This window comes from Anguilla rostrata, chromosome 13 (assembly GCF_018555375.3).
Source record: "Anguilla rostrata isolate EN2019 chromosome 13, ASM1855537v3, whole genome shotgun sequence".
Classification (NCBI taxonomy): domain Eukaryota; kingdom Metazoa; phylum Chordata; class Actinopteri; order Anguilliformes; family Anguillidae; genus Anguilla; species Anguilla rostrata.
The window spans coordinates 5,129,534-5,153,973 of NC_057945.1; the positions used below are offsets into that span (position 1 = coordinate 5,129,534).

Sequence of the window (24,440 nt, forward strand, 5' to 3'; positions counted from 1 at the left end):
ACCCCTTCACTTTTTCCACATTTTGTTACGTTACAGCCTCATTAGAAAATGGATTAAAATCATTTTTATTCTCATCGGGGATTATACAATCAATCGGGTATAGGAGGTGACTTTTTAGTTAGATGTAGAGAGCACCAAAGCAGGTGCAACCCAAACAACCTTTAGTTGGGTATCTTTGTAATTCGCCACACGATCTGCGCAGCCACTGTGACAGAGAGCTGAACTGCTTGCGCAGTTGGCTCAGGTAGGCTAGTCAGAGTGCTTCATGAACCAGAAGATTCACCAGTGTACGGCTATGTATGGCTTTCAACTCCGTTCTGTTAAGTGCGTAGCATTAGAGTGATGCACATTTGCAAAGGTCAAAACCTACACTTGTTACAGGCACCACATCCATTCTTGTTGGTTGTCCATCAGGTCATTTTGTGCTCTCCCATCCTCACTGGAAACAGTGAGGCTAATGATGTAATTGAGCTCATCTGTCAGTCAACCAATTGCCCAACCCTAAGTGATCCACCCTATATAAGCCACCTCCACAAGTTTGTGTGTGTGTGTGTGTGTGTGTGTGTGTGTGTGTGTCTGTGTGTGTGTCTCTCTCTCTCTCTCTCAAATTCAAATTCAAATTCAAATTGCTTTATTGGCAGGAAATACATAGGTACATATTGCCAAAGCATCATAAATCAATTAAAAATACATATTTACAGTGGAATACTAATAATGAACATTCTATTAAAATAAATAAATAAATGTAAAAAATAAAATATAATAATAATTATTATTATTATTATTATTATTATTATTATTATTATTATTATTAATAATAATAAAATAAATAAATAGATAATTATAATTATGTACGATGGTCACTCAGTGTCCCTCAGGTTATGGCAAGCTGAGACATATTGAGCCGCAATTGGGGCTGTTGGTCCTTGTCCTAATAGGACTGCACATTTTTCGTTCTTTGATAAAGAATGGAAGTTTGGTATAATTTCTGAAAATTTTTGGTAATATATTTTTCTAATATTTGTATATTTTGTACAATTTAGGAGGAAGTGCATCTCTGTCTCAACCTCTCCTGTCTTACAGTGACCACATATTCGTTTTTCTTTTGGTAACCATGAATTTCTGTGTCTGCCTTTTTCAATTTCAAGGGTGTGGTCACTGAGTCTGTATTTGGTCAGGATCCGTCTCTGCTTTGTATCTCTGACAGAGAAGAGATACTCTGCTGGAGTATAGTCTTTTTCAGGGTTTGATAGCAATTTAGTCGACTTTGTGTTTTGGTTTCTTTATCCCAATGTTCCAAATACAAATTTTTGTTTGTTGCATAATTTGGGTTATTCTGATTTGCGCCTGGTAAGCAGTGCTGGTCTGAGCGTGATGCAGGTTAGTTTGGGTTATAGAATTAGTAAGCTTCAGTACCAGCTGACTGAGGGGACTCTTTTCTGGGTTCAGTTCTTGGGATTTTAGCGCTTTAAATTGTAGCGTGTTATTGGGACTTGATTTGAGATGTATCCAGAATTTTAGAGCTCTTTTTTGTATATTTATTACCAATGGGAATCGGCCTAATTCTGCCCTACATGCGTTGTTAGGTGTTTTCCTTTGTATTTGCAAGATATTTCTGCAGAATTCAGTATGTAGGGATTCAATTGGATTCTTGTCCTATGCAGTGTAGTCTTGCTGACTGAGTGGACCCCAGACCTCACTTCCATAAAGCGCAATAGGCTGAATTACACTGTCAAATAATTTGGACCAGATTCTAATTGGGATATTTAGTTTGAAAAGTTGTCTTTTTATTGCATATGTTGCTCTTCGAGCTTTTTCTTTTAATGCATTTACTGCCATGTGGAAACTTCCTGATGCAGTGATAGTCAGACCAAGGTAGGTATAATTCATAGTGTGCTCTAGGGCGGTGTTACCTAGAGTTAATTTGTATCTGTTTTCCTGACATCTGGGCTTCTTTTGAAAAATCATGATTTTTGTCTTTTTAAAATTTACTGCCTGGGCCCAGTTCTGGCAGTATTGCTGAAGAAGATCTAGGTGTTGCTGTAACCCTTTTTCTGTGGGTGACAGCAGGACCAGATCATCTGCATAAAGCAAACATTTGATTTCTTTGTCACACAGTGTGAGACCAGGAGCTGCAGACTGTTCCAACAACACCGCTAACTCATTAATGTATATATTGAACAATGCTGGACTGAGGTTACAGCCCTGTCTCACACCACGTCCTTGCGTGAAGAACTCTGTTCTTTTATTGCCAATTCGTACCGCACACTTGTTTCCTGTATACATAGATTTAAATATGTCATAAACTTTACCCCCTACACCACTTTGAATAATTTTATAGAATAGGCCATGGTGCCAAATAGAATCAAAGGCTTTTTTGAAGTCAATGAAACATGCAAAAAAAATTTCCATTTTTCGTTTGGTGGACATGTTTATTTATTAGGGTGTGTAGGGTGTAAATATGGTCAGTTGTACGGTGGTTTGGTAGAAAGCCAATCTGACTCTTACTCAAGACATTGTGCTCGTTAAGGAAGTTTAAAAGTCTTGTATTAAGGATTCTGCAAAATAACTTCCCCAGATTACTGCTTACACAAATGCCTCTGTAATTATTAGGGTCCAATTTGTCTCCACTTTTGTGAATTGGGGATATAAGCCCCTGGTTCCAGATGTCAGGAAAGCAGCCAGAGCTCAGTACCAGGTTGAATAACTTCAGCACAGCCTTCTGCAGCTCAGTAGTGCTGTGTTTTAGCATCTCATTTCTGATGCTGTCAGGACCACAAGCTTTTTTTGGTTTTAAAGACTGGAGTTTTTCAGTCAGTTCTAGCAATGAGATTGGGTTATCTAATGGATTTTGATTGTTTTTAATTGTTGATTCAAGGTGGTTTAGTTTGTCTTTAATTATATTCTGATTATATTTTAAGTCTTTTTGCGGGATATCTTTGTATAGATTCTCAAATTGTTTTTAGTCTTTAGTCTTGATTGTTTCTAGTGTTTCCAAATGGTTCCATCTTGTACAGCCAATTCTTGTGGTGCTGTTGTGCTCAAGTTATTCCACATATCCCAGAACTGATTTTGATTGATTGATTCTTCAATTTCGATTAGTTGTTTATTGATGTAGCTTTGTTTCTTTATTTTCAGGGTTTGTATTGTTTAAGTATTTCACAATACTTGAGGCGTAAATCTTGGTTATCCTGCTGTTTATGTTTTTGGTTTGATATTTGTCTCAGTTGTTTTCTTATATCTTTGCATTCTGAATCAAACCATTTTTCAGTAGGTTTTTGTTTCACATTTTTATGCTTTGTTTTTAGAAGGCTGGCATCAATCGCTGCTTTGTGAAAAATACAATTAATGTCATTAACTGCCAGATTAATTCCTTCATTGTTATAAGGGTAATGTGTATTGTTAAAAATGTTAATAGTGTTAGTTAACTCATTTGAACTGATTGCTTTGATATATTTATCTTTGCTGTCTTGTGCCCATCTGTATGGTTGGGTGAGATTGTAGAGCTTACTGGGCTATTTTTCAGATTTTTTCATATGTACAGTTTTTTTCAGGAACACATTTATTTGATTGTGGTCTGAGAGGGGAGTTTGCTGCCTGACAGTAAATGCACTGATAGAGGAGGGGTCCATGTCAGTGATTGCATAATCAACTGCACTACTCCCAAGAGCTGAAGAATACGTGAACTGCCCTAAGGAGTCCCCTCTGATCCTGCCATTAAGGATATACAGACCTAAGGCTTGACAGAGATGCACTAACTCTCTTCCATTCTTATTTACTATTTTGTCTGAGTTGTTTCTTTTTATTTGTGTGGGTGTGAGGTGCAGAGGGGTCTGTCCAAACACATGATTATTTCCTTTTGACTCTATGCAGTCATTTTCTGTGCCTGATGCCCGCACAGGCACAGAAAATGACTGCATAGAGTCAAAAGTCTCCACAGGCCATCACATTTCCCTGGGCCTGGAAATGGACAATTTCTGTGTGGAGGGTGTTGAAGAACTCCTCAGTGAAGTAGGGAGACTCTGATGGAGGAGTGTAGGCTGCACACAAATATATGTTTTTGTCACAGATGCCAATAGATTTACTTATTTTTAACCATATGTGTGTCCTTCCTTGTTGGACAGTTGTGATGTGCTTAGCGAGATCCCCTCTGTACCACACTATTATTCCTCCTGAGTCTCTGCCATGCCGCACAGTGCTCAGCTTCCAGGAGGGTACTATGATTTGATTGTATCCTGAGGGGCACTGAGTGAGCACATCAGTGCGACACCAAGTTTCTAACAGAATTACAATATCAATATTGTCTATGTTTTTTAAAAATTCAGGATCTGTACTTTTTAATCCAAAAGTTGTAGAGTACAAACCCTGCAGATTCCATGAACTAATTCTAAATGATCTTATTTTCAAATCGACAAATAAACATTATATAATCCTAAGTATAATAACAATGTATCTAACACAAATGTTTTTATTCTTCATATTATTAGTTGCATTTATTGACTTATGGTAGTTATAGTTAGTATTTATTTACTTATGATAGTTTACTTATTTAGTTATAATAATTAATGAAAAACACCATTGTGCCAGGTTTTTCTCCCTACCCTGTGGGTTGGTTGTACCCAGTCTGCTGCAGAGGATCCCCAGCAGGTGTTTAATTTCTCCAAGTTCTGATGGGGCAGGGAGGGGGGGTCTGGGGGGGGGGGGTGGTGGAGGAGGGGGTTATGACAGGGTTGCAGCATAGCACCCTGGTGCTCAGGGTGTGGGGTGCTGGGGTGGTGAGGGGGGAAAGGAGGACGAGCCGAATAGTGTGGTCTCTGTGGAGCTCTCTCTCTCTCTCTCTGTCTGTCTAGGGGCGATATAGCTCAGGAGGTAAGAACGATTGTCTGGCAGTCGGAGGGTTGCTGGTTCAAACCCCGCCCTGGGCGTGTCGAAGTGTCCTTGAGCAGGACACCTAACCCCTAACTGCTCTGGCGAATGAGAGGCATCAATTGTAAAGCGCTTTGGATAAAAGCGCTATATAAATGCAGTCCATTTACCATCTGTGTCTGTGTCTGTGTCTGTGTGTCTGTGTCTGTGAGTTGTTACTTGAATAAGCTATTGAATGGTTAAAGCTGCTTTGTGTTTAGAGTATGTTTACCTGAATCCTCCTTGGCACCCGACCCACGCCTGACCCAGTGATACTATGGCACCCTCAAGATCCACGAATGTGCGGCACTTCATCATGCCGGAGGAACCTGACGGAAACTTCAACGTTCTTTGCAGCAAGAGCTCTCTCTAATCTGCATGCACATACAAAGGATTGTATGCCCATGTGTGGCATTGTTGATCTCTGAACTATAAAAAATATTTGAATGTATCTCTGGGCAGGATTTAATCGCTTTGCGATATGCTGGTGTTATGTTTGATTGATCACCTGCGAGCGGCACTTGATTTTAATTAAATCAGCCCGACTGCTTCCGTTCTGGGGATATCAGGCGATCAATCCAGCATATCACCAAGCACATTAAGTCTGGGCCTTTGCCTGTTTCCTTTATTGCCCTGAATACACTCACAGCATACCTATACACCTCAGGACAGCAGACTGGAACCTACTCAGGCCCCTGTATCTTTACAATATCATGACCAAAGTTCAGCTTATCCATTTGAATGGACAAGGATCGTCTTGAGTTCAGGTGGAATGACTCATTTATTTTACATTTATGGTCAATTAAAGGAATACTTCACTTGATGATAATAATAATGATGATAATACCACAAAACATTCCCAGAACTATCCGTCATTCTATGCACACAAGCTGCCCTCATGTGTGGCCTCTGTCTGGAATCCTGTGTCCTTCTCTGCACCAATCAATCTGTGCATTGTATTTAGCACCAAAAACCGGCTCTTGGAAAAACTCGGCAAGTTTATTGACAGCGGGTAACATGATGTCTTTTCCTGCAATTTGCTTTTTCCTGATCTCCTGTGGCCTGGGGGTTCCTAATCTCCTGTGGCCTGGGGGATAGCGAGTGAAGTTGGGTGAGTGAATCCGAAAACGCACTCCTCGCAGGTATTCATCTCGGTGAGCGGCACATGCACGACTTACTGGGATAAGTTTAGCCAAGCTCTGTCCCTCATATCGATAGGTTCTGGGTTCAAATTCCAGCCGGGCCTTTCTGTGTGGATTCTGCATGTTGTCCCTGTGTCCATGTGGGTTTCCTCTGGGGACTCCGGTTTCCTCCCACAGTCCAAAGACATGCAGGTTAGCATAATTGGAGAGTCTAAATTGCCCTTTGGTATGAATGTGTGAGTGTATGGTGTGTGTGCTCTGCGATGGATGAGCAACCTGCCAAGAGTGTATTCCTGCCTCTTGTCCAATGCATGCTGGGATAGGCTCCAGCACCTTATACAACTCTGACCAGGAATAAGCAGGACTAGATAATGGATAGATGTCCCTCCTGTCTATAAATCTTTCAGGTAGCTTATCATTTGTAAGGTCTGTTACTATTTAATGACTGATTATTTTACAGTATCAGAAAACTCTATTTTGAACTTAAAAACATAAATGCAAAGAAGTTCACTCCGTGTAACAAAAGAAAACTGCACTGCTTGATTGTTTTATTACTTTTGATGTCAGTCTGGGATTGTTTTATCTTAAACTTTGTTAAGTAAGCCTGTCACTTACAATGAAATTTACATCCATGGTTACAACGTTCACCACACTGATCGGCCTAGGAAAGGAGGAAGCATTGCTATTTTCTTGAAGACCAAGTTCCACACAAACATTATTTTGTTTCAGTCTATTTAAACAATTTGAGCTAATGGCTCTGAATCTGGAGGTATCTACAGATTATCACTAACCTGTGATTGACTCTTACAAACCTATCCACACGTATGTTTGCCCTATTAATGTACTGTATGCTTGTACACACAGGGCCCAGTTACTTAAAACAATTTGGAATACTTGCTTAATTTGTGTGAGGTAAGATAGCCAATATTGTTTCTTGTAACTTGATGTAATTTTTATATCAATACTTTTAATGGAAGGCCTAAATTTTGCCAGTTTGAATTAATGACTTATAGACAGTGCTTTGTATGTGTGAGGTACTTGCCATTTTTATACGTGCTTTTCATCAGATATAATTTCTTTTTGTACTGTGTTTGTTATGAGTAACTGATAATAGCAATTCATATATAAATGTAGGCTATGACTAGCATGCATACACATACATGCATGCAAACACACCTAGCCTGCAATCTGAAAAAAGCACTTAGGCGTGGATTCAATCATGAAATTAAAGTGTATGTCATATTTTTAAATGGAAGTGTTTTTAAAGGGCTATTGTACACAACAGACTTACAAATTGTTTGTATGTCGGTAGAGGATCTAAAAGACTAGCTAACATTCATTTAGAACTGTGGTGAGAGTAGCCACAGTAGTTTAAAAGTAGTACAGGCGCAGCAATGAATATGACTTAAAGAAAATCGATACCTGGCGTGAAGTCCTCTCTTGAGGCATTTTCTATACGACCAGTAACGTTACTTACGGGAGCGAATGGCAACGAAGGTGTTGGAGCTTAATTTCGGAGGCATCTGTATCTGTACTAACGTTATACATGCGGTCAGTCGTCTCGTTAGCAAGGTAGCTAACATTAAACTCGGTGAAAATGCCGAAAGCGGAACTGTCTAAAGTGTGGGTGTATTTTATTTGGATTTCAGAAACATACATGTTTTTTCCCACAAAGATTTTACAGATGAAAAAGCAATAGTTTAAATGTTTTATTTTTAGTTAGCCAGCAAGCCAGTGTAATGAGGTAGAGACTTCAGGCTTCAGTCCTTTGTACCCGGAGCTGTCACTCTGCAAATGCACTACCCAGTGAGCTATGAGGGAGGTAGATGTCAGGACTGCCAAGTTTTGCTCTTTACATTACATGCATACTTGTATATATGTCCAACATAATTTGTGTTTGTATCCAATGTTTTTATTGGCTGATGTACCAAAATGCCCAATGGGGAGAATATTCTTTATGGGCCTGGAGCATTTGTGATGATGTAATCAGGCAGGAAAAAGAAGAAGGACAAATGCAAAATACCCTAAGTCTGGGGCTTTATTGTGTGGACGTGTGAAGTTGTTTGTGTATTCTGTCTGTTGAAATGCGGTCAGAAGGTTCAGAAATTAAAACATTAATTTCTGTACCTTCTGACCCATTAAGGGCAGAGAGTCTGTGGTCGTGGTTATTTCTGTAGGGAACCCTTCAAAGTGCCAAACCCTCGGTGCTGTATAGGTATGGGGCATGCCGCCCCACCAAGCCATAACTTGGCAAATTTTGAGAAAACCGTGAAAGAGTCGCAAAAATCGACACACACCTGCGTTGTTCTCAACAGACTTTTCAATGGATTGGTGCCTCATACCAATCCACTGTTATTCTGGATGGCACACGGCAGTGAACTTCCTGTAGGCTACTGAGCAAATTTGCATCTAGATACTTTCATGTACCTGCAACCTCTGCTGCCACAGAGCATCTTTTTAGCATTGGAGGCCACGTATCGAGACCAGACTGCTGTTTATTAATGAACAAGTGTATGCCCTTTTTGAAACACTGATGTTCTTAAAATGTAATATGCAAAGTGTCCCCCTCAATGACGAACAAATGTAAAATATCAGTTGAATAATGCCCACTTTTTCCTGTCAAAGTGTATTGTGAATTGAATCAAATTAAAGTTAAATGAGTGACCAGTGAACTTTGTTTCTCAAATTGTAGCAATTAAAGGTATAAAAACTATTTCAAAATACATCAAGCAATTCAAAATTATTTGGCTAAAAAAATACTTACAACAAGATCTCTTTTAAATTACTTCAAATACTTGCGATTTTTCCAAAATACATTTGCATATTTTTTTCTCTTCCAAATGACCGTTTTCTGTTTACCTTTGCATTCGCTTGACTGAAATTGAAATACCTAATAGCATTTCGACACAGGTCATGCATTTTACCCTGTGCTAAGTGAGGTTGTAGTCTACAGATTCACAGGTCAGGTTCAAACACAACACACAGGGCAATTGGAACGCCCATCTGTTGTCATCAAAAATGCGCATTAAGACGTTCGTCCGTCAGTTCGTTTTTTTCGGTAATTCTTTATTATCTTGAAATTAAACCTTGGATTGTGTACTTCTGTGAAGTTAAACCATTTGACCTATGATATTTTAAAAATGTTATTTTAAACGTTGAGGACGAACACGTGTGTATACAAAACACAGCTGTCAGGCAAACAAAATTCGCAAATCCCCCTTCCCATTCTTTTACACTGTCAACAGTTGGCTATTTTTCAGAGGTGGGGGTCCCAAACCATGATAATCATTGTTGGTAGAAACCCAGTACTATGTATTTATAAAATAGAAAGCGACACCAGATGGAGCAAAAGCCACTTATATCTACGCGGCATCATCATACTGCGCTTAGCCACAACTCGGCCCCTGGTTGTTCGGGACTTAGCTGGGTTAGCTTGCTCGCGCTTGGGAAGCGATATCATGTGACAGATTCCACACGGTGAAATTCCCCAGTATGGCGGAGTCAGAGAAATGCACTGATGGCTTGTAACCCGATTTTCAGTTCAGGTCTTGTCTCACTAATATCAGTTTTTGGAATTGTTTAAAGTCCAATCTGTTTTAACGGTTAGAAACGTTACTCTTTATATTTCCTACAATTATGGCGGACCGAGGCATGGATCTATCGTCTCTACCTAAAGAGGTCAGGGACCAGTTGGCTGAGTTGGATTTGGAGCTATCAGAAGGTAAGGCTGCGAGGAGCCCGATAAATCTAAGCAAAGGGGACGAAAGCTCGAAGATATTATTTTTGTGATTTTTCTGGATTTGATATGCGGTTACTTCGACACGCTTTACAACAAATACATAAATAACATTGAAGCGTTTCTAGTGCTGTGCCCTGTAAATGTCAATGCTTGCTAACTTAGTGTAGCGGACAGGCGAGAGGATTGATGTTGCTGTAGCGAGCTAGCCCGTTCCGACAATTTGGTGCATTGTACAAAAATCAATGTTAGCTAGCTAGTTGAATACTTTGTGATTTAGAAACAAATTTAGAAACAAATGCAGAGCAAGTTAACGCCATGCCTCGAGCTAGTTAGCTAGCTAACATCAACTAATAACTGTAGTCTCTTAACGGCTTGCATCATTACCCGTTGTTGGCAGTTACCAGTGGCGATTTAATCAAAAAATGTAGGCTAACACTGGCAAGAGTTTCTTTCAATATCCGAGTATCAGTCTAGCTGGATGGCAAAGTTATTACAATACTTTTTCGAGACAGAGTAGCCAAACATGAATGGCTAGCTTGCTAGCTGCTTGCCCCAAGGTATCGAGCAATTGACATCAAAGCTGTTGTGTCGACATCCGTTTGTCAATATTTTATTTGCCAGCAGTCATGTCAGTTGTCTTTAATATTCAGTTGAACCAAACGGACTGGGGTCTTTTGGCGTGAAGGGTAAAACAAGGATGAACAAAACATTCTCCACCCCGTTGAAGGACGAATAATGATTATGAGTTGTGGTGCTGAATAGGGTGTTATACAACTCCAATGTGTCCAGGACAATAATGTTAGCGCATGCTGTGATTAATGAGGGTGCTGCTTCGGGAAAAATAATTTGGGTATAAAATGAGTTGCGTGAGCTGAAGGATCTTTGTTCTGCTTTTGGTGTCGAGGCGGAAAAGACCTAATATGACCTCTGGCACGGTGCATATATTATTTAGGAAATTATTTAGGATTTTTATTATGGCACATCATGGCCATTTTATATACTTTTATTTAACCGAAGTGACAGTCGATTTAATACAATTACATAGAATAAAATTAACATATTTTGTTATATAATGTGCCTTTGGTGAGTCATTGTGTGGTGTGGCCCTGTGTAGGCTCCTGGCCCAGGGTTTTGTGAGTAATGCAATGTGTGGTGTGGTGGGCAGCATGAGTGTATACACACTGCACAGAACTTTGTCCCGCGCTGACTGTAATGGTGTCTTTGGAATAGTACTGGCAGTAAGCGTGTCCCGAAAGCTCCACCCACTCACCGGCAGCTTCAGGCTCTCTACGGGAGTGACTCAATCCATAGGAGAGGTTTTTCTTCTGCTATAACAATGGTTACCAGGAAGCATGCGATAACACACTTGGCAACATATCGGATTTAGTCCCGCAAAAGTGGACAATGCTTGTCTGTTTGCTAGTGAATAGCCAAACAGTCACGAAAGGAGCAAAAATGTATTTATACATTGTAAATATACAAAAATAAAATAATAACAGGGACATCTGCTATTTCTGCAAAGGAAAAAACAACAAGGCTCATTTAATCTCTGTGGAAATCTTGGTTACCTTGAAGGACTGAAGCTGCTTACCTCAAATTACATTTGTTTTAATTTTGAAGCCTAACATACACCAGAAAAAGGTAACTGTGTGACCTATTAGAGGGACTGTTCACCCAGAAATAAAATGAAGCTCTATTTCTATTTACCCAGTGCTATGTATCCATCCAGATAGGATTGCAAGGTTTGACGGGTTTTCTAGATATCTGCTGTCGCTCACCCTCATACAACGGATCTCAACAGTGCCAACGTACGTGGTGCTCAGACCACCAAAAATTAACATTAAAAAAACTCAACCGCAACGATTGTGCAATCAACAGCAGTCGACACCAAATGTATTGACTCAGTTACTCACGCACATCCACAGACGTTGTTGTGCATGATTTCCTCGAGAACTACTTTATGCCGAAGTACGCCAACTGCATATCTGGGCAAAAAGTCTCAACCAAAGCACAGCGGTATTCTGGGGCGTGGTGTCACCATTGCTAAAACAGTGTCGAAGCAACGTTGTAAAACGACGACGACACTGCGCCTCATGTTACACGAACTGAAGTTTAGTTTGTGCAGTATGGGAAGAGTGAAAGGTGCATGAGCTTGGATGGAATGTAAGATGCACACTACAAAGAGCATGACTTTAGGCAAACAGGTGCAGCAGTATCCGCCTGGTGCACAGCACACCTGGTTTTATGTTGTGCAGCTTGCAGCTTACCAGTAATGCATGCAAAGAGGATGACGGTAGGTCAGCAATTTAGGACAAACGCACATGCATCATTTCAAGTCCAATATCAACGTTGTGAGAATTCAGCTGGGGAAAAGACAGCCTTGATTGGCGGCTGGGTGTCATTCAGGATTGTGTTCCTATGTGCGAATATTCCACTGGGAAAAAGTGTAAAATCACATATTGCATGCATCTTTAAACATTCGTCATAAAGGGTCAGCTGGCAGAACTCAACAGCTTCATCAGAAGTGTACCCCACAAAACGACTGATGGTGTATGTGGCTGCAGATTAATCAACAGACAGGACAAGTAGTTATTTTTGAGTTATTTTATTTGGTCTTAAAGGAAAATCTGTCAGCTGATAGCCTACTTGCTGATACTCTGTATCACAACACTGTGAATTACTCCTTCCCTTGTGGATTGCAAATCAATGTCCTGCACAGCAAAGACAAAACAATGAAATATACTTCCAAATAATAAAAAAGGCAAAACGGTGCTCATCCATTGTAACCAACCATGTGGGTGCTGAAAGATCTCTTCATATGGAAGTTTTTACCAAGCATCATTCACAGGGACAGAAGAAACCAACACTGATTATGATTAGAGATGGGTATCGTTTGGATTTCATTGAATTTTATTGATACTTCTTCTCTTATCAATGCCAAAAATTTTTGGTTTGGTTCTTTATCGATACTGTTATCTGGGTCATGGTGGTAGAGGGAGGAGGAGTGGGCTGGGTCATGGTGGTAGAGGGAGGAGGGGTGGGCTGGGTCATGGTGGTAGGAAAATGCTGTCATGGTGGTAGAGGGAGGAGGGGTGGACTGGGTCATGGTGGTAGAGGGAGGAGGGGTGGACTGGGTCATGGTGGTAGAGGGAGGAGGAGTGGGCTGGGTCATGGTGGTAGAGTAAGGAGGGGTGGGCTGGGTCATAGTAGCTGGAGCTTCAGTCTGACTGTCTATAAGTTGCCAAATCTTTAAACTATATTTGTAGCTAAATGATTGGCTTTTGTTCATTAGCCTATTTTTAATAATTCATTATTAGCCTTGCGAACTCTGTATTAACGGTTCTAGTACATTACATTACATTACAGGCATTCAGCAGATGCTCTTATCCAGGGCGACTTGCACAACTCTTTACATAGCATTCACGATGCATCCATTTGTACAGCTGGATATACTGAAGCAATGCAGGTTAAGTACCTTGCTCAAGGGTACAAAAGCAGTGTTACTAGCTGGGAATCGAACCTAGGATGGCACCATGAGAGATGGAGAACCGTGAGCAAAGCAGTTGAGTTTTATTATGTTTGGTTGGCAGATGCTTGGATATTGCTTGTATTGCCTCCCTTACTGGAAATAGTCTTATTGCATTTGTGGCGACAGGCGTTATCGTCACCGGCTCGAGTGAAACATGACCACACGTGACCGTTTGCGTGTCTTGTGCGGTGGGGTTGTTTCCTGAACGCGGTGGACATTTGGTCGTTCCACATTAGGGGTGGGGGAGAGAGAGGTGTTTCCCTTTCATGCGATCTGTATCCAGATGTCTTATCGGGATAAAGAATAACGCAATGCAGCGTGTAAATGGGGTCAGAGAGGGAAAGCAGCAAGATTTTTTGTTACGCTGCGATAAATTCCTCAAAACCTGGCGCTATGGAAATCTCACGCTATAATTTCTCCCGTACCAATAGCAGATCCGAAATGTTGAACCTTTTGAACCGGTTCCCATGTAGAACTAGGTTTCCAGGGGCAACTAATTTAATCTTGAATTTTCATTTAAAATGTGTACATTTATCTTTATTATTATTTCCATCGATTCATCCATCCATGTTCTAACCTGCTCATCCCTGGTCAGGGTCATGGGGGGACTGAAGCCTATCCCAGCATGCATTGGGCAGGAGGCAGGAATACACCCTGGACAGGTTGCCATAATATATTCACCCAGACACTCATACCTAGACTTTCCAATTAGCCTACCTGCATGTCTTTGGATTGTGGGAGGAAACCGGAGTACCTGGAGGAAACCCACACGGACACGGGGAGAACATGCAAAGTCCACACAGAAAGGCCCCGGCCAAAATTTGAACCCAGGACCTTCTTGCTGCGAGGCAACAGTGCTTGGACACCGTTCCAAGTTTTATTATCATTCAATAAGCCTAAATAATCAGGACCAAATTTAATATGCAAGTATCCTTTATAAACATCACTGCAAATCCCTTTCTGTCCTTGATGAGTGGTAATTATCTATGATAGGCGTGGTGCCATGTTTGATGCCTGGCTTGACAAAAAGGTGGAGGATTGAAGCAAAGACTAGAGCACAGAGCAGAGTCCTCTGGTTACACAGGTGCTCAGTCTGCCTGCACAGGTGCTCAGTCTGCCTCTACAGCCCAACACTGAAGGTTACTCCTCACACCATGGCCATGCCTGCTCAACAGTCTGTTTCGCACTAGAGCACCTGAAGCCCCAAAACTGGTGAAGGACATCTAGGGTAAAACGAGACCCCCAGTGGAGACAGAAAGGGTGATACTCAACATGAGAACGGACTATTCCATCAAACTCCACGTGATTTAAGGGCGGAATGAAGTCTATGAGGCAAGAAATGGGAATTAAAAGGAAGTGAGTGTCACCTGTGGACCTTGGACCTCATGAATCAAACAAAATAATACAAAGTGTGAACGTCTTTCCCTGAACCAGTAGGGGGAAAAGCAAGCGTCTTTTTAAAATTTTGCCAAATGGGTTAAACCGAAGGAATATACTTAAGGTGCTCTGTTGTCTTCTTGGATTCGGATTGGACATAAATGGTTTGGATTAACGATGGGCTTCTTTTAAACTCCAGTTAACCAGATAAGTCCGGTGTGACCACATACCCTAAGACCTCAAAGAAACGGCTAAAATGAAACTTGATATTAGGCGAGGCTAGGCCTTCGGGCAAATTACTACGAGGTAATGTTGCAAGGACCTCACTGTAGTTTATACCATTGAATGATATTTGTCTTTGTTGGACGTCAGTCGGTAGTAGTTACAGTGGGATTCTGGGTCCACGCGATTTCATTAAGAGTTAAAAAAAATATTTTAAATGAAATATTATAATGAAATGGCGCGTGGGTGCTGGTCTCCCATTTGGAGACACAGTGCCGGCATTTTTATGTTCAGTTTTAACCGTGTTTCTTTGCGATACACACCAAAGACTGCTACTGGAGATGTTTATATTTAATCTGAGATTTGAGAGCGCCTTCCAGGAGAGAGTGGTCTGTGCTGTGGAAGACACTGAGGGTGTGCTTATTCACTGCATGGTCCGCTGTTCTGCTGCTATAGGTGACAGGGAAAAAAACCCAAGTTCTGTTTGCTGGTTGGATATGAGAGTAGCAGACGACAAACAAATGGTGTAACCATGGCCTTCCAGGGTTTTATCCTCAGTGGGTCAGTGCTGGAGAGAGGGAAGGAGGGGGTGGGTGAGAGAGAGAGAGAGAGGGAGAGAGAGAGAGGGAGTGAGAGGGGGGAGGGTGAGAGAGAGAGAGGAGTGAGAGGGAGGGAGGGAGGGAGAGAGAGACAGAGAGGTAGAGAGGTAGAGAGAGAGGGAGTGAGAGGGAGAAAGAGAGGGAGAAAGGTACAGAGTGGTGGAGAGAGGGAGAGAGAGAGAGAATGGGAGAGAGAGAGAGAGAGGGAGAGAGGGAGGGAGGGAGGGAGAGAGAGAGAATGGGAGAGAGAGAGAGAGGGAGGGAGGGAGGGAGGGAGGGAGGGAGGGAGAGAATAGGTTTCCCGGGAGGCAGTCAGTGTGCTGGGGAGAGCGAGCAGAAGATCGCGGCTCGCGTTTTCCCATCTAGGTCACGGAGCGCTGGGAAGGCAGCCTGCCTCGCTCATTTGCAGTCTGAGTCACGGCGCTCGCCCGCGCTCGCGCGGAGTCCTCGGCATCCGGACGGATCTCCCGCTTTATCCTCGCGCCTGGATTACATCATCGAGCGCTGAGGGGGGGTCGGGATTTGGCAGTCCCCGCGGTAGAGATGCGTGTCATATTCTCAGAATATCGGAGGGCACTTCTAAACGACTGCCTCTCAACAACAATACGCGCCGCTTAATTTCCAAGTCATTTGCGGCGTGCGATTCATCTCTCAAACACGCAAATTTAATGCTGATAGTACGTGGGCTTCCAGTGTAATGGCATGAACGATCTCTGGGAGACCTGCTAGGCTAGTGTTTCTGGAATAGCAACTCAGTGTCTGGAAACCAGTACCAGCTTTGGTACCTCAATATTGATATCAAACCGATACTGCAGCGAATCGCTGATAACCAAACATTTCCCGTTAAATGAAATGTGACCTCAACACATCTTTTCATAAATATTTATGAATACAGTATCTGATGCAGAATATCCTAAAAAAAAAGTCACTCAAGATGTGAGCTCTTTGTTGACAGTGGCCCTGTTAAACCACCGAAATACCTTCATCTACACTTGTCGTGCACAGTGCGGTGAAGAAGTATTTGCCCCCTTCCTGATTTCCTCTAGTATTGCGTACTTGTCGCACTGAATGGTTTCAAATATTCAGGTAAAATGTAATATTAGACAAAGGGAAACTTGAGTAAACACAGAACACATTTTTAAGTTATTTCATTTAATTAATAGTTAATAGAGACTTTGGTGGTGTCACAACTTCCGTTTATTAGCTAAAAAACACAATGTTTATGTGAATCTTCTCTGTCGCATTGTGCCAGGTGTCTGGCTGTCCCTCTGTTTTGCTTGTCAGATGAGGAGCTGACACCTGTGCCAGGTGAACTGCAGGTGTAGCTGGGGCCTGCAGGAGAGAATGGGGCTTAGCGTGCGCTCCTGGCCCGCACGCGAAAAACGCCTTTTTCCTTTTTCCCTCTCAGCTTTACTACTTATCATTTTAATTTTGTTAGTATCTTCACGGCCAAATCAACAAAATAACAAATGCCGAATGAACTTAGTTGAGAATTGAAATTTACCTTGGTTCTTTCTTTGGGGGGGGGGGGATTGGAAAAAACAAGTGTGCTTATTTGTTTTTCAGTAGTAATCCGATTAGTGAAGTAAAACCTTCGGCTTAAAAGTTTGAATACTGTTACCCCACTACAACAAATATGATAATACCCACCAGCACAGTGTGTTTCTGGCGCAGTGTATCTGCTGTGTCCTTCAGTGTGTTTCTGGCGCAGTGTATCTGCTGTGTCCTTCAGCGTGTTTCTGGCGCAGTGTATCTGCTGTGTCCTTCAGTGTGTTTCTGGCGCAGTGTATCTGCTGTGTCCTTCAGCGTGTTTCTGGCGCAGTGTATCTGCTGTGTCCTTCAGTGTGTTTCTGGCGCAGTGTATCTGCTGTGTCCTTCAGTGTGTTTCTGGCGCAGTGTATCTGCTGTGTCCTTCAGCATGTTTCTGGCACAGTGTATCTGCTGTGTCCTTCAGCGTGTTTATGGCACAGTGTATCTGCTGTGTCCTTCAGTGTGTTTCTGGTACAGTGTATCTGCTGTGTCCTTCAGTGTGTTTCTGGCGCAGTGTATCTGCTGTGTCCTTCAGTGTGTTTCTGGCGCAGTGTATCTGCTGTGTCCTTCAGTGTGTTTCTGGCGCAGTGTATCTGCTGTGTCAGCGCACCTTCAGTGTGTTTCTGGCGCAGTGTATCTGCTGTGCCCTTCAGTGTGTTTCTGGCGCAGTGTATCTGCTGTGTCAGCGCACCTTCAGCGTGTTTCTGGCGCAGTGTATCTGCTGTGTCAGCGAGCCTTCAGCGTGTTTCTGGCTCAGTGTATCTGCTGTGTCCTTCAGTGTGTTTCTGGCGCAGTGTATCTGCTGTGTCCTTCAGTGTGTTTCTGGCGCAGTGTATCTGCTGTGTCCTTCAGTGTGTTTCTGGCGCAGTGTATCTGCTGTGTCCTTCAGTGTGTTTCTGGCGCAGTGTATCTGCTGTGTCAGTGCTCCCGCGTCGTTTAGCGAACGCGCTAGGCGCAGCGAGCTGGCGGTCTGTTTACCGCGCGGCCGCGCTGGGACTCGGACACGCGACCAGCCGGTTACTCAACACCGGGGATCGGGCTCTCCTCAATTCTTAATGAACGCTCCCATCTGTAGGGTACCGGGCCATCGCTGTGCATTTCAGAAAGACCCTGAATTATTAACGCGTCGCTTTTTTAAAAAACCCGGCTGCATCGGGCTCACGTGCGAAGCCTTTCGCCTGTACGGTCACGCGGTCCCGTTCACGGAGACCGGAGGAGCGTCTCGGAGACGGACGTGGAGAGACGGTCACACGCGGTCCTGTCTCCCCCCCCCCCCATTGCCTGAGCGCGATGTGACCCCACCGGCCCAGCTCCGGGAGGCGGTCCGACCGATTATCGGGATTCTAATCCCCGAGTCTGTTCCTATTCGTTCGCCCACCCCACTGGGACTCGATTGGGTGAGAGACAGGTTAGACCAGAACTGTCTGTGTCTGACAGCCATCTGCTCAGGCAAGCCGATAACTCAGAGATCTGCTGCTTCCTGCTTCAGGCAGACTGTCACAATTAGGGAGAAAAATACTCCCCGACGCACAAGGGCTTACAGACTTTCTTATCCCCTGACACGCTTAATCAGTGAACGCAGAATCGTTCTCCGCACCTCTGCGTGTGTTATGCCGTTATTATAACAGATTAACATGTCTTAAAAATATGCGCTTAAAATATGTTCCTGTCAAAACAACTTGAGGGAAAGCACTTTGTGTCCAGTGAAATGTGAATGACGGTAGCATTAAACAATGAGGATAATTTTTCAGAAAAAAATATGTTTCACGATCTTGCCTCAGACTCTGTCACGTTCATCAAGTGGGGCTTTAACCCTCTGTTTGGAACCAGGGCCCTGAAGTCTTGTGCAATGCTTAATTTTGCAGTGTGTTTACTTAGAAAGAAAAAAGGTATGTTGTGGTGGAATTCAGGGGGTTGAGGGGTGGCATACCTCTAGAAAGTCAAATCTAGAAGTCTTGGAATGTCCCATCATTGCAGAAAGTGACAGAGAAAGTGTACAAGCGTCTGTGAAGTTACTTTTATACTTTCCTTTTCTCTTGACCAGGGATGGGAAACTCTGATGATAGAAATGGTCATTAAATTTTGGTCCCCGCTACCACGGGGCCTGATTGCAAATCCACACGCTCACCACCATTACTCAGTTAGCCGTTCGTGTTCGTGATTATTATACTGATGCTTTCGTTGTTTCAGATGCTTTATGGTGTTCAGTTATAAAGAACAATACTGCTGCTGAACAGAAACAAGAGGTCCATGTTTTCTCAGTTCCGCACATTAATATTAGTGCAGACAGACAGGATTATCTCAAACTCATCATTCTTTGAGATTTGAATTAAAGGCTGCTATGCATGGTACAAAATTAAAGTAAACCCGAATACTGAGTGCAATTAGCATCTTTCATACTGCAATTCCACTATACCCTCCCACTGCCTGACGTTCTTAATGCATCAACTCAAAGATCGTTCAGCGTCACCGAAAGACAACTCTGTAGGAAGTTCTGTCTTAATTAGGTCTGTCTTAATAGGCACACAATAGACTTGATATCAAATTCAGCTTCAAATTAACATCTCTCACCTGCTACGGGACTACAGGTGAAAATTAGCTCTTGAGCTAACTCTGGCACTGTACCATTTGACGCAACTGCGGAAATGTTGATTACTGTGTGTTGTCCCTTTTAAAATAAATAAATAAATAAATAAATAAAAAGCTACATTAGCCAGCCTGTTTCTTTCTTCGGGTTTGACGTGCTTCGCGGTTGTGAAGTTGCTCTTGCGGACGTGAGTACTTTCCGAACACGTTGTCCGCTGACGGCGCGAAACCCAGGAGGAGTGGGAAACATTACATTACAGGCATTTAGCAGACGCTCTTATCCAGAGCGACTTACACTGTATCCCATTTATACAGCTGGATATACATGCAGGTAAAGTACCTTGCTCAAGGGTACAACGGCAGTGTCCTACCCAGGAATCGAACCTGCGACCTTTTGGTTACAAGCCCAGTTCCTTACCCACTGTGCCGCACTGCCGCCTCCTGTCGAAACGGGACTCCTTGCAGGTGGGCAGACGTGTCGGATCCGGGCGGTCGGATGAAAGGCCGTCTGTAAAAAGGTCTGGCTCATTGTCGGAATGCGCTTGTGTGTGCGTTGAGATCAAACGCTTTGGTCTTGTCCTTGCGAGCTGCACATTCAGGCGATTCAGGCTGTATGGTGATATCTGCCAGGAAGGCCACGTCACAGAGAGTGTATCCCTGCATTCACTGCAGCCAGCGCCTTCTGATGCAGGACTTCAGGGCCTAAAGAACTTCTCCGAGCACTTAGCCTGGCTCTTCCATCTTATCCCTGTGTGCATCAGTAAATCTCAATAAGGAGAATGCTCCTCTCGCAAAAAAGTCTGTAAGCTTCCTGTGACTGAGAGACCTGTTCCCCCTCTTAGATTTGATTGGCTCAGAATAGGGCTTAGGTGCTGACTTTGCACAACAGCGACTGCGGTTGGGTCCGGCTTTACTGCCTGCATCAACTCAACGTGTCATCGCCCTATATTTAGCTGCGTTTACAATGTACTGTTCTGGTTTTCATACAATAAAATAATATTCCACTATCCGGAAAATGTTGCCAATTTTCGAGCTTCTCATAAACTGGTGCATCAAACTCAGCACATGACTGAGCCACCAGTGAATGCTTACACTACAGTATGTGAAATGCCTGCATTAGAGAATGGTGCAAACCTCTTGAAAGACTCGGTTTCATTGCGGTATGGATTCTAACAAAGCAAATCACGACAAGCCACTGTGCTAACACTGACCAGGGTATGCTAACAATTCCCCAGCTATTAGTTAGTCCCCAATACAAATAGGCTATGTAGATTATTAGTAGCCGAAGCTTGCCTCTTTGGACCATTGTGAATATAGGCTAACAATATCAAAAATATGCTGCAACATAAACTATTTAAATGTTACAAGCGGTAATATAATACATACATCTTCGCCATGTTTGTGTATATCCTCGCTAGACTTCATGCTTCCTCCTCCACATCTGGCCACTGTCAACATGGCAAGAGTTGGCTTTAGCCATGATGATGAGTTTGCAAAATTAGTAAAATATTCCGGAAAGGAAGTGCTGTAATTTCTGCATGGTGAAACCAAAATGTGTAAAAAATACCCTTTAAGTAAAGCTGAAAATGTGCACTTTGACCGCATGTGAATTGTTTGATTGTCTGACATGTCTAAAATTGTGGAGTACAGAGCCAAATCAAGAAGTAATATGTCTTTGTCCAAAACAGTAAGGAGTTCACTATATGTTTTAGGCAGTGTGTAAATATTTGAAATGCCTCTCATGCTTTGTGTCATTGTAACTCATACCTTTTGTTCACGGTGAAGGTTTGATTAACTTTGGTGTCTAGAATTCCCTTTTCATTTCTTTTACTGGCCCCCAATTTTGGCTTATCTGGTTATAACACCAGTGCACAATTCCCTGATCTAACACCTTTTAAAGGATGGGAGATTTAAGACTGGGCACATTGGAGACTGAGGCATTTCTCAACCCTGGCCCTGGACCCACGTAACCAGCAAATTCCTGTAATTGTAGTTTTTTTTGCGAAAATTTAGGATTTAAATATTTAACACGTGGAAAAGGCTGCGTACAGCTCATGTAGCTAATCCAGCGCACGTAACGGATGACCTGGGTAAATGTTATTATATGCGGAATTTATGGCATGCGCCCGTTGTTTGTTTTGTTTGCGTCGTGCTCTGATTGCCTCACGTTTTTGGCACCGCTGTTATAAGGATTTATGGAGGGTATGCATGCCTAAAATTCCAGTAAATTTGAAAGACTGATTTGGGAACTCAGTAGAGATTTATTGTCTGGGTAAGCAGTAAGAGTGATTATATAACAAGCGTTATAGAAAGGTGTTAAATGGAAGATTTAATGAATAAATACAAATAAATTTGATGAATGGGACTGTGCTTGGTTGTTTTCTTTCTACCACGTAGAGACACAGAAAAAAAAAATTTTCCGGCTATAAATGGCCCTTTTTTAGCTGCGACCGCAGCTCTATAGCTCTGTCTGTTGGTCGGTTGGTTGGTTGGTCGGTTGGTCAGTTGGTCCACAAAAAGTGTCCCACCCCGTAGCGGCCACAGTTTTCGCCCCAGGAGGCTGAAATTTGGCATGGACGTTGGTCATGACCGAAGGTAGAGCTGAGTAACTTTCAAGGCCGATTGACCAAGAGGGGGCGTGGCGATGGGTGTGGCCTATCACAAAAAGGTGCATAACTCCCAAATGGAGTCACATGTTTGCACAAGATTTTGTGGAAAGGTTGGTCATGAGCCAAAGAAGAGGTCACGTGTTTGCGTGAGGGTGTGTGCGTGGATGCGTGCACACATGGATGCATGCGCGTGTACGGTCGCAGCTATTGCGGATTCGCGCTAGTTCACAGAAAAGCCCATAGCCCATAGTCAGACATGGCAGCCTCCATGAATTGGCTTCCTGCACCATCGAGCAGCTTCCATAGGAATCTATGGAACTGGTAAATGGAAGCTGTCTCCAGTTCTTGTATATCTCGATGGTACATACGGACTCTAACATGTTTCATGTTTCGAATCATTGAAACTTATGTATTTTTTATTATACTGCCAAATTTGTTTGCCAGTAAGACTACACATGCAAAAAAAAGTAAACTTCTCAATACCTTTTAAAAAGTTGTGCAAAATTTTATTTTAAAAACCTGTAAGTAAGAAAGACCTCATTCTGGTGTAGAGGTCTTTCTTTATGAACATATGGAATCAGTCGGAATTGTGCATCAATGAGGGCATTTGGGTCAGTCTTCCTTCATAGACTAGACCTCATTCTCATTCACACATTTTGATCACACATTAATGTAAGTGTGAGATTTTAACGTCGTATTAGCCGTAGCTGTATCGGTGTACTGATAACACCATGTCTGTTCAAGTAGGAACAAGATGTGGTGACTAATGGGATTCATCACCCCGTCTTGTTCAGGGAACACAAATAACCATTCCTTCACAGGAGAGTTGATATGGATATTCTCCACTTACATATACATGAATATACTTCAGTAAAATGTCTGGCACAAATAATCATGTCTGTCTCTGATTCATTCATTTCTGTTTTTTTGTTGTGTTTTCTGAGGCCACATCTGTCTGTTCTCTTCTGCAGTAGGCTATCATGTAAGGGCACCATAATGTTTGGGACATATTGACCCCAAATCTGACCAATCCTTGTCCATTTAAGGGGTGTTCTGTTTAAGGCTTTATAATTCTAGGTGTGAGCATCACAGAGACTTGAAAAGTGGCTTAAATAAAGCAACATACTTTATTTACAGGACTGCTGGTATTCAGATTTGTTTATATTCATAATTTAGGTAAAAATAAAGTGGCACAAATGCTATTTTCTTGGCGAGAATGAAATAAATTAAGTTGTTCCCTCAATTTGAAATTTAATACTGAAAGATTGCATATATAATGAAGGTAAAACTATGCATGTCCTGGATCATAAACTCCTTGATCACAAGTGTCCAAAGTCTGAGGGTGATATGCAGAACTACTAAAGATCTATGAAGCCAACTTTCAAATAACATTCAAGGTGTATGTTTGGCAGCCAAAGGCTGGAACTGGACTCAACCTTCCAACACTGATAAAAATGGGACAGATAAGCTTTGATGGAGGAAGCACAGTTAACCAGCACACTCCGTAGTATTTCTTATGGTAAATGGTAAATGGACTGCATTCATATAGCGCTTTTATCCAAAGCGCTTTACAATTGATGCCTCTCGTTCGCCAGAGCAGTTAGGGGTTAGGTGTCTTGCTCAAGGACACTTCGACACTTATTAGCCGCAGAGGCTACAACAGCTAGCTAAGAGGATGGTTACAGTTGATACACCCGTTGAGGAAGATAGGAAAGCATACTACTAAGTGTGCTTTTTCCACTGCGTCCTCATTCCTGGCTGATGTGTCCCATTTCCATGAGTGTCGGAAGGTTAGGCTCCAGTTCCTGCCTTTGAGGCTGGTTATAAAACAGACACCTTTAATGTTGCTTGTTATTAAGTTCAGTGCAGCCTCTCCGGCAGGTAATTAGTCAAATAATGCCTTGCGTGCCGACGCCTGTTTTTCATAGTATGGTTGCTGGACTCGGTTGCCAAATTTGTGGAGGAGGGTGGTGACGCGCGATTGGCTGAAGCTCTGGGGGGTGGGGGTGGTGGGGGGGGGGTGGGTTGGGGGGGAGCCTTCAAGGCTACAGCCTCAGAGTCGCGTCAGGGCAAACAAGGCATGCTGGTTACTGGGAAACAGGATGCAGTTCCCACGACTCAAAAACCTGTTGTCGACCTGCTCCCTTCTCACACACACACACACACACACACACACAAGCCTCATTGTGTCTTTATGTACAG

At 42.7% G+C, this 24,440-nt stretch overlaps 1 protein-coding gene across 1 annotated transcript in view; it reads left to right on the plus strand.

The window, feature by feature from the left end:
• Positions 1 to 9,411: 9,411 nt before the first annotated feature.
• Positions 9,412 to 24,440, plus strand: part of LOC135238299 (disco-interacting protein 2 homolog B-A) — an 81,351-nt gene continuing 66,322 nt past the window's right edge. The window contains exon 1 of the mRNA XM_064306079.1: positions 9,412 to 9,768. Coding sequence (XP_064162149.1) covers positions 9,684 to 9,768 — 85 coding nt within the window. The 5' untranslated portion in view covers positions 9,412 to 9,683. The remainder of the gene's footprint in view (positions 9,769 to 24,440) is intronic.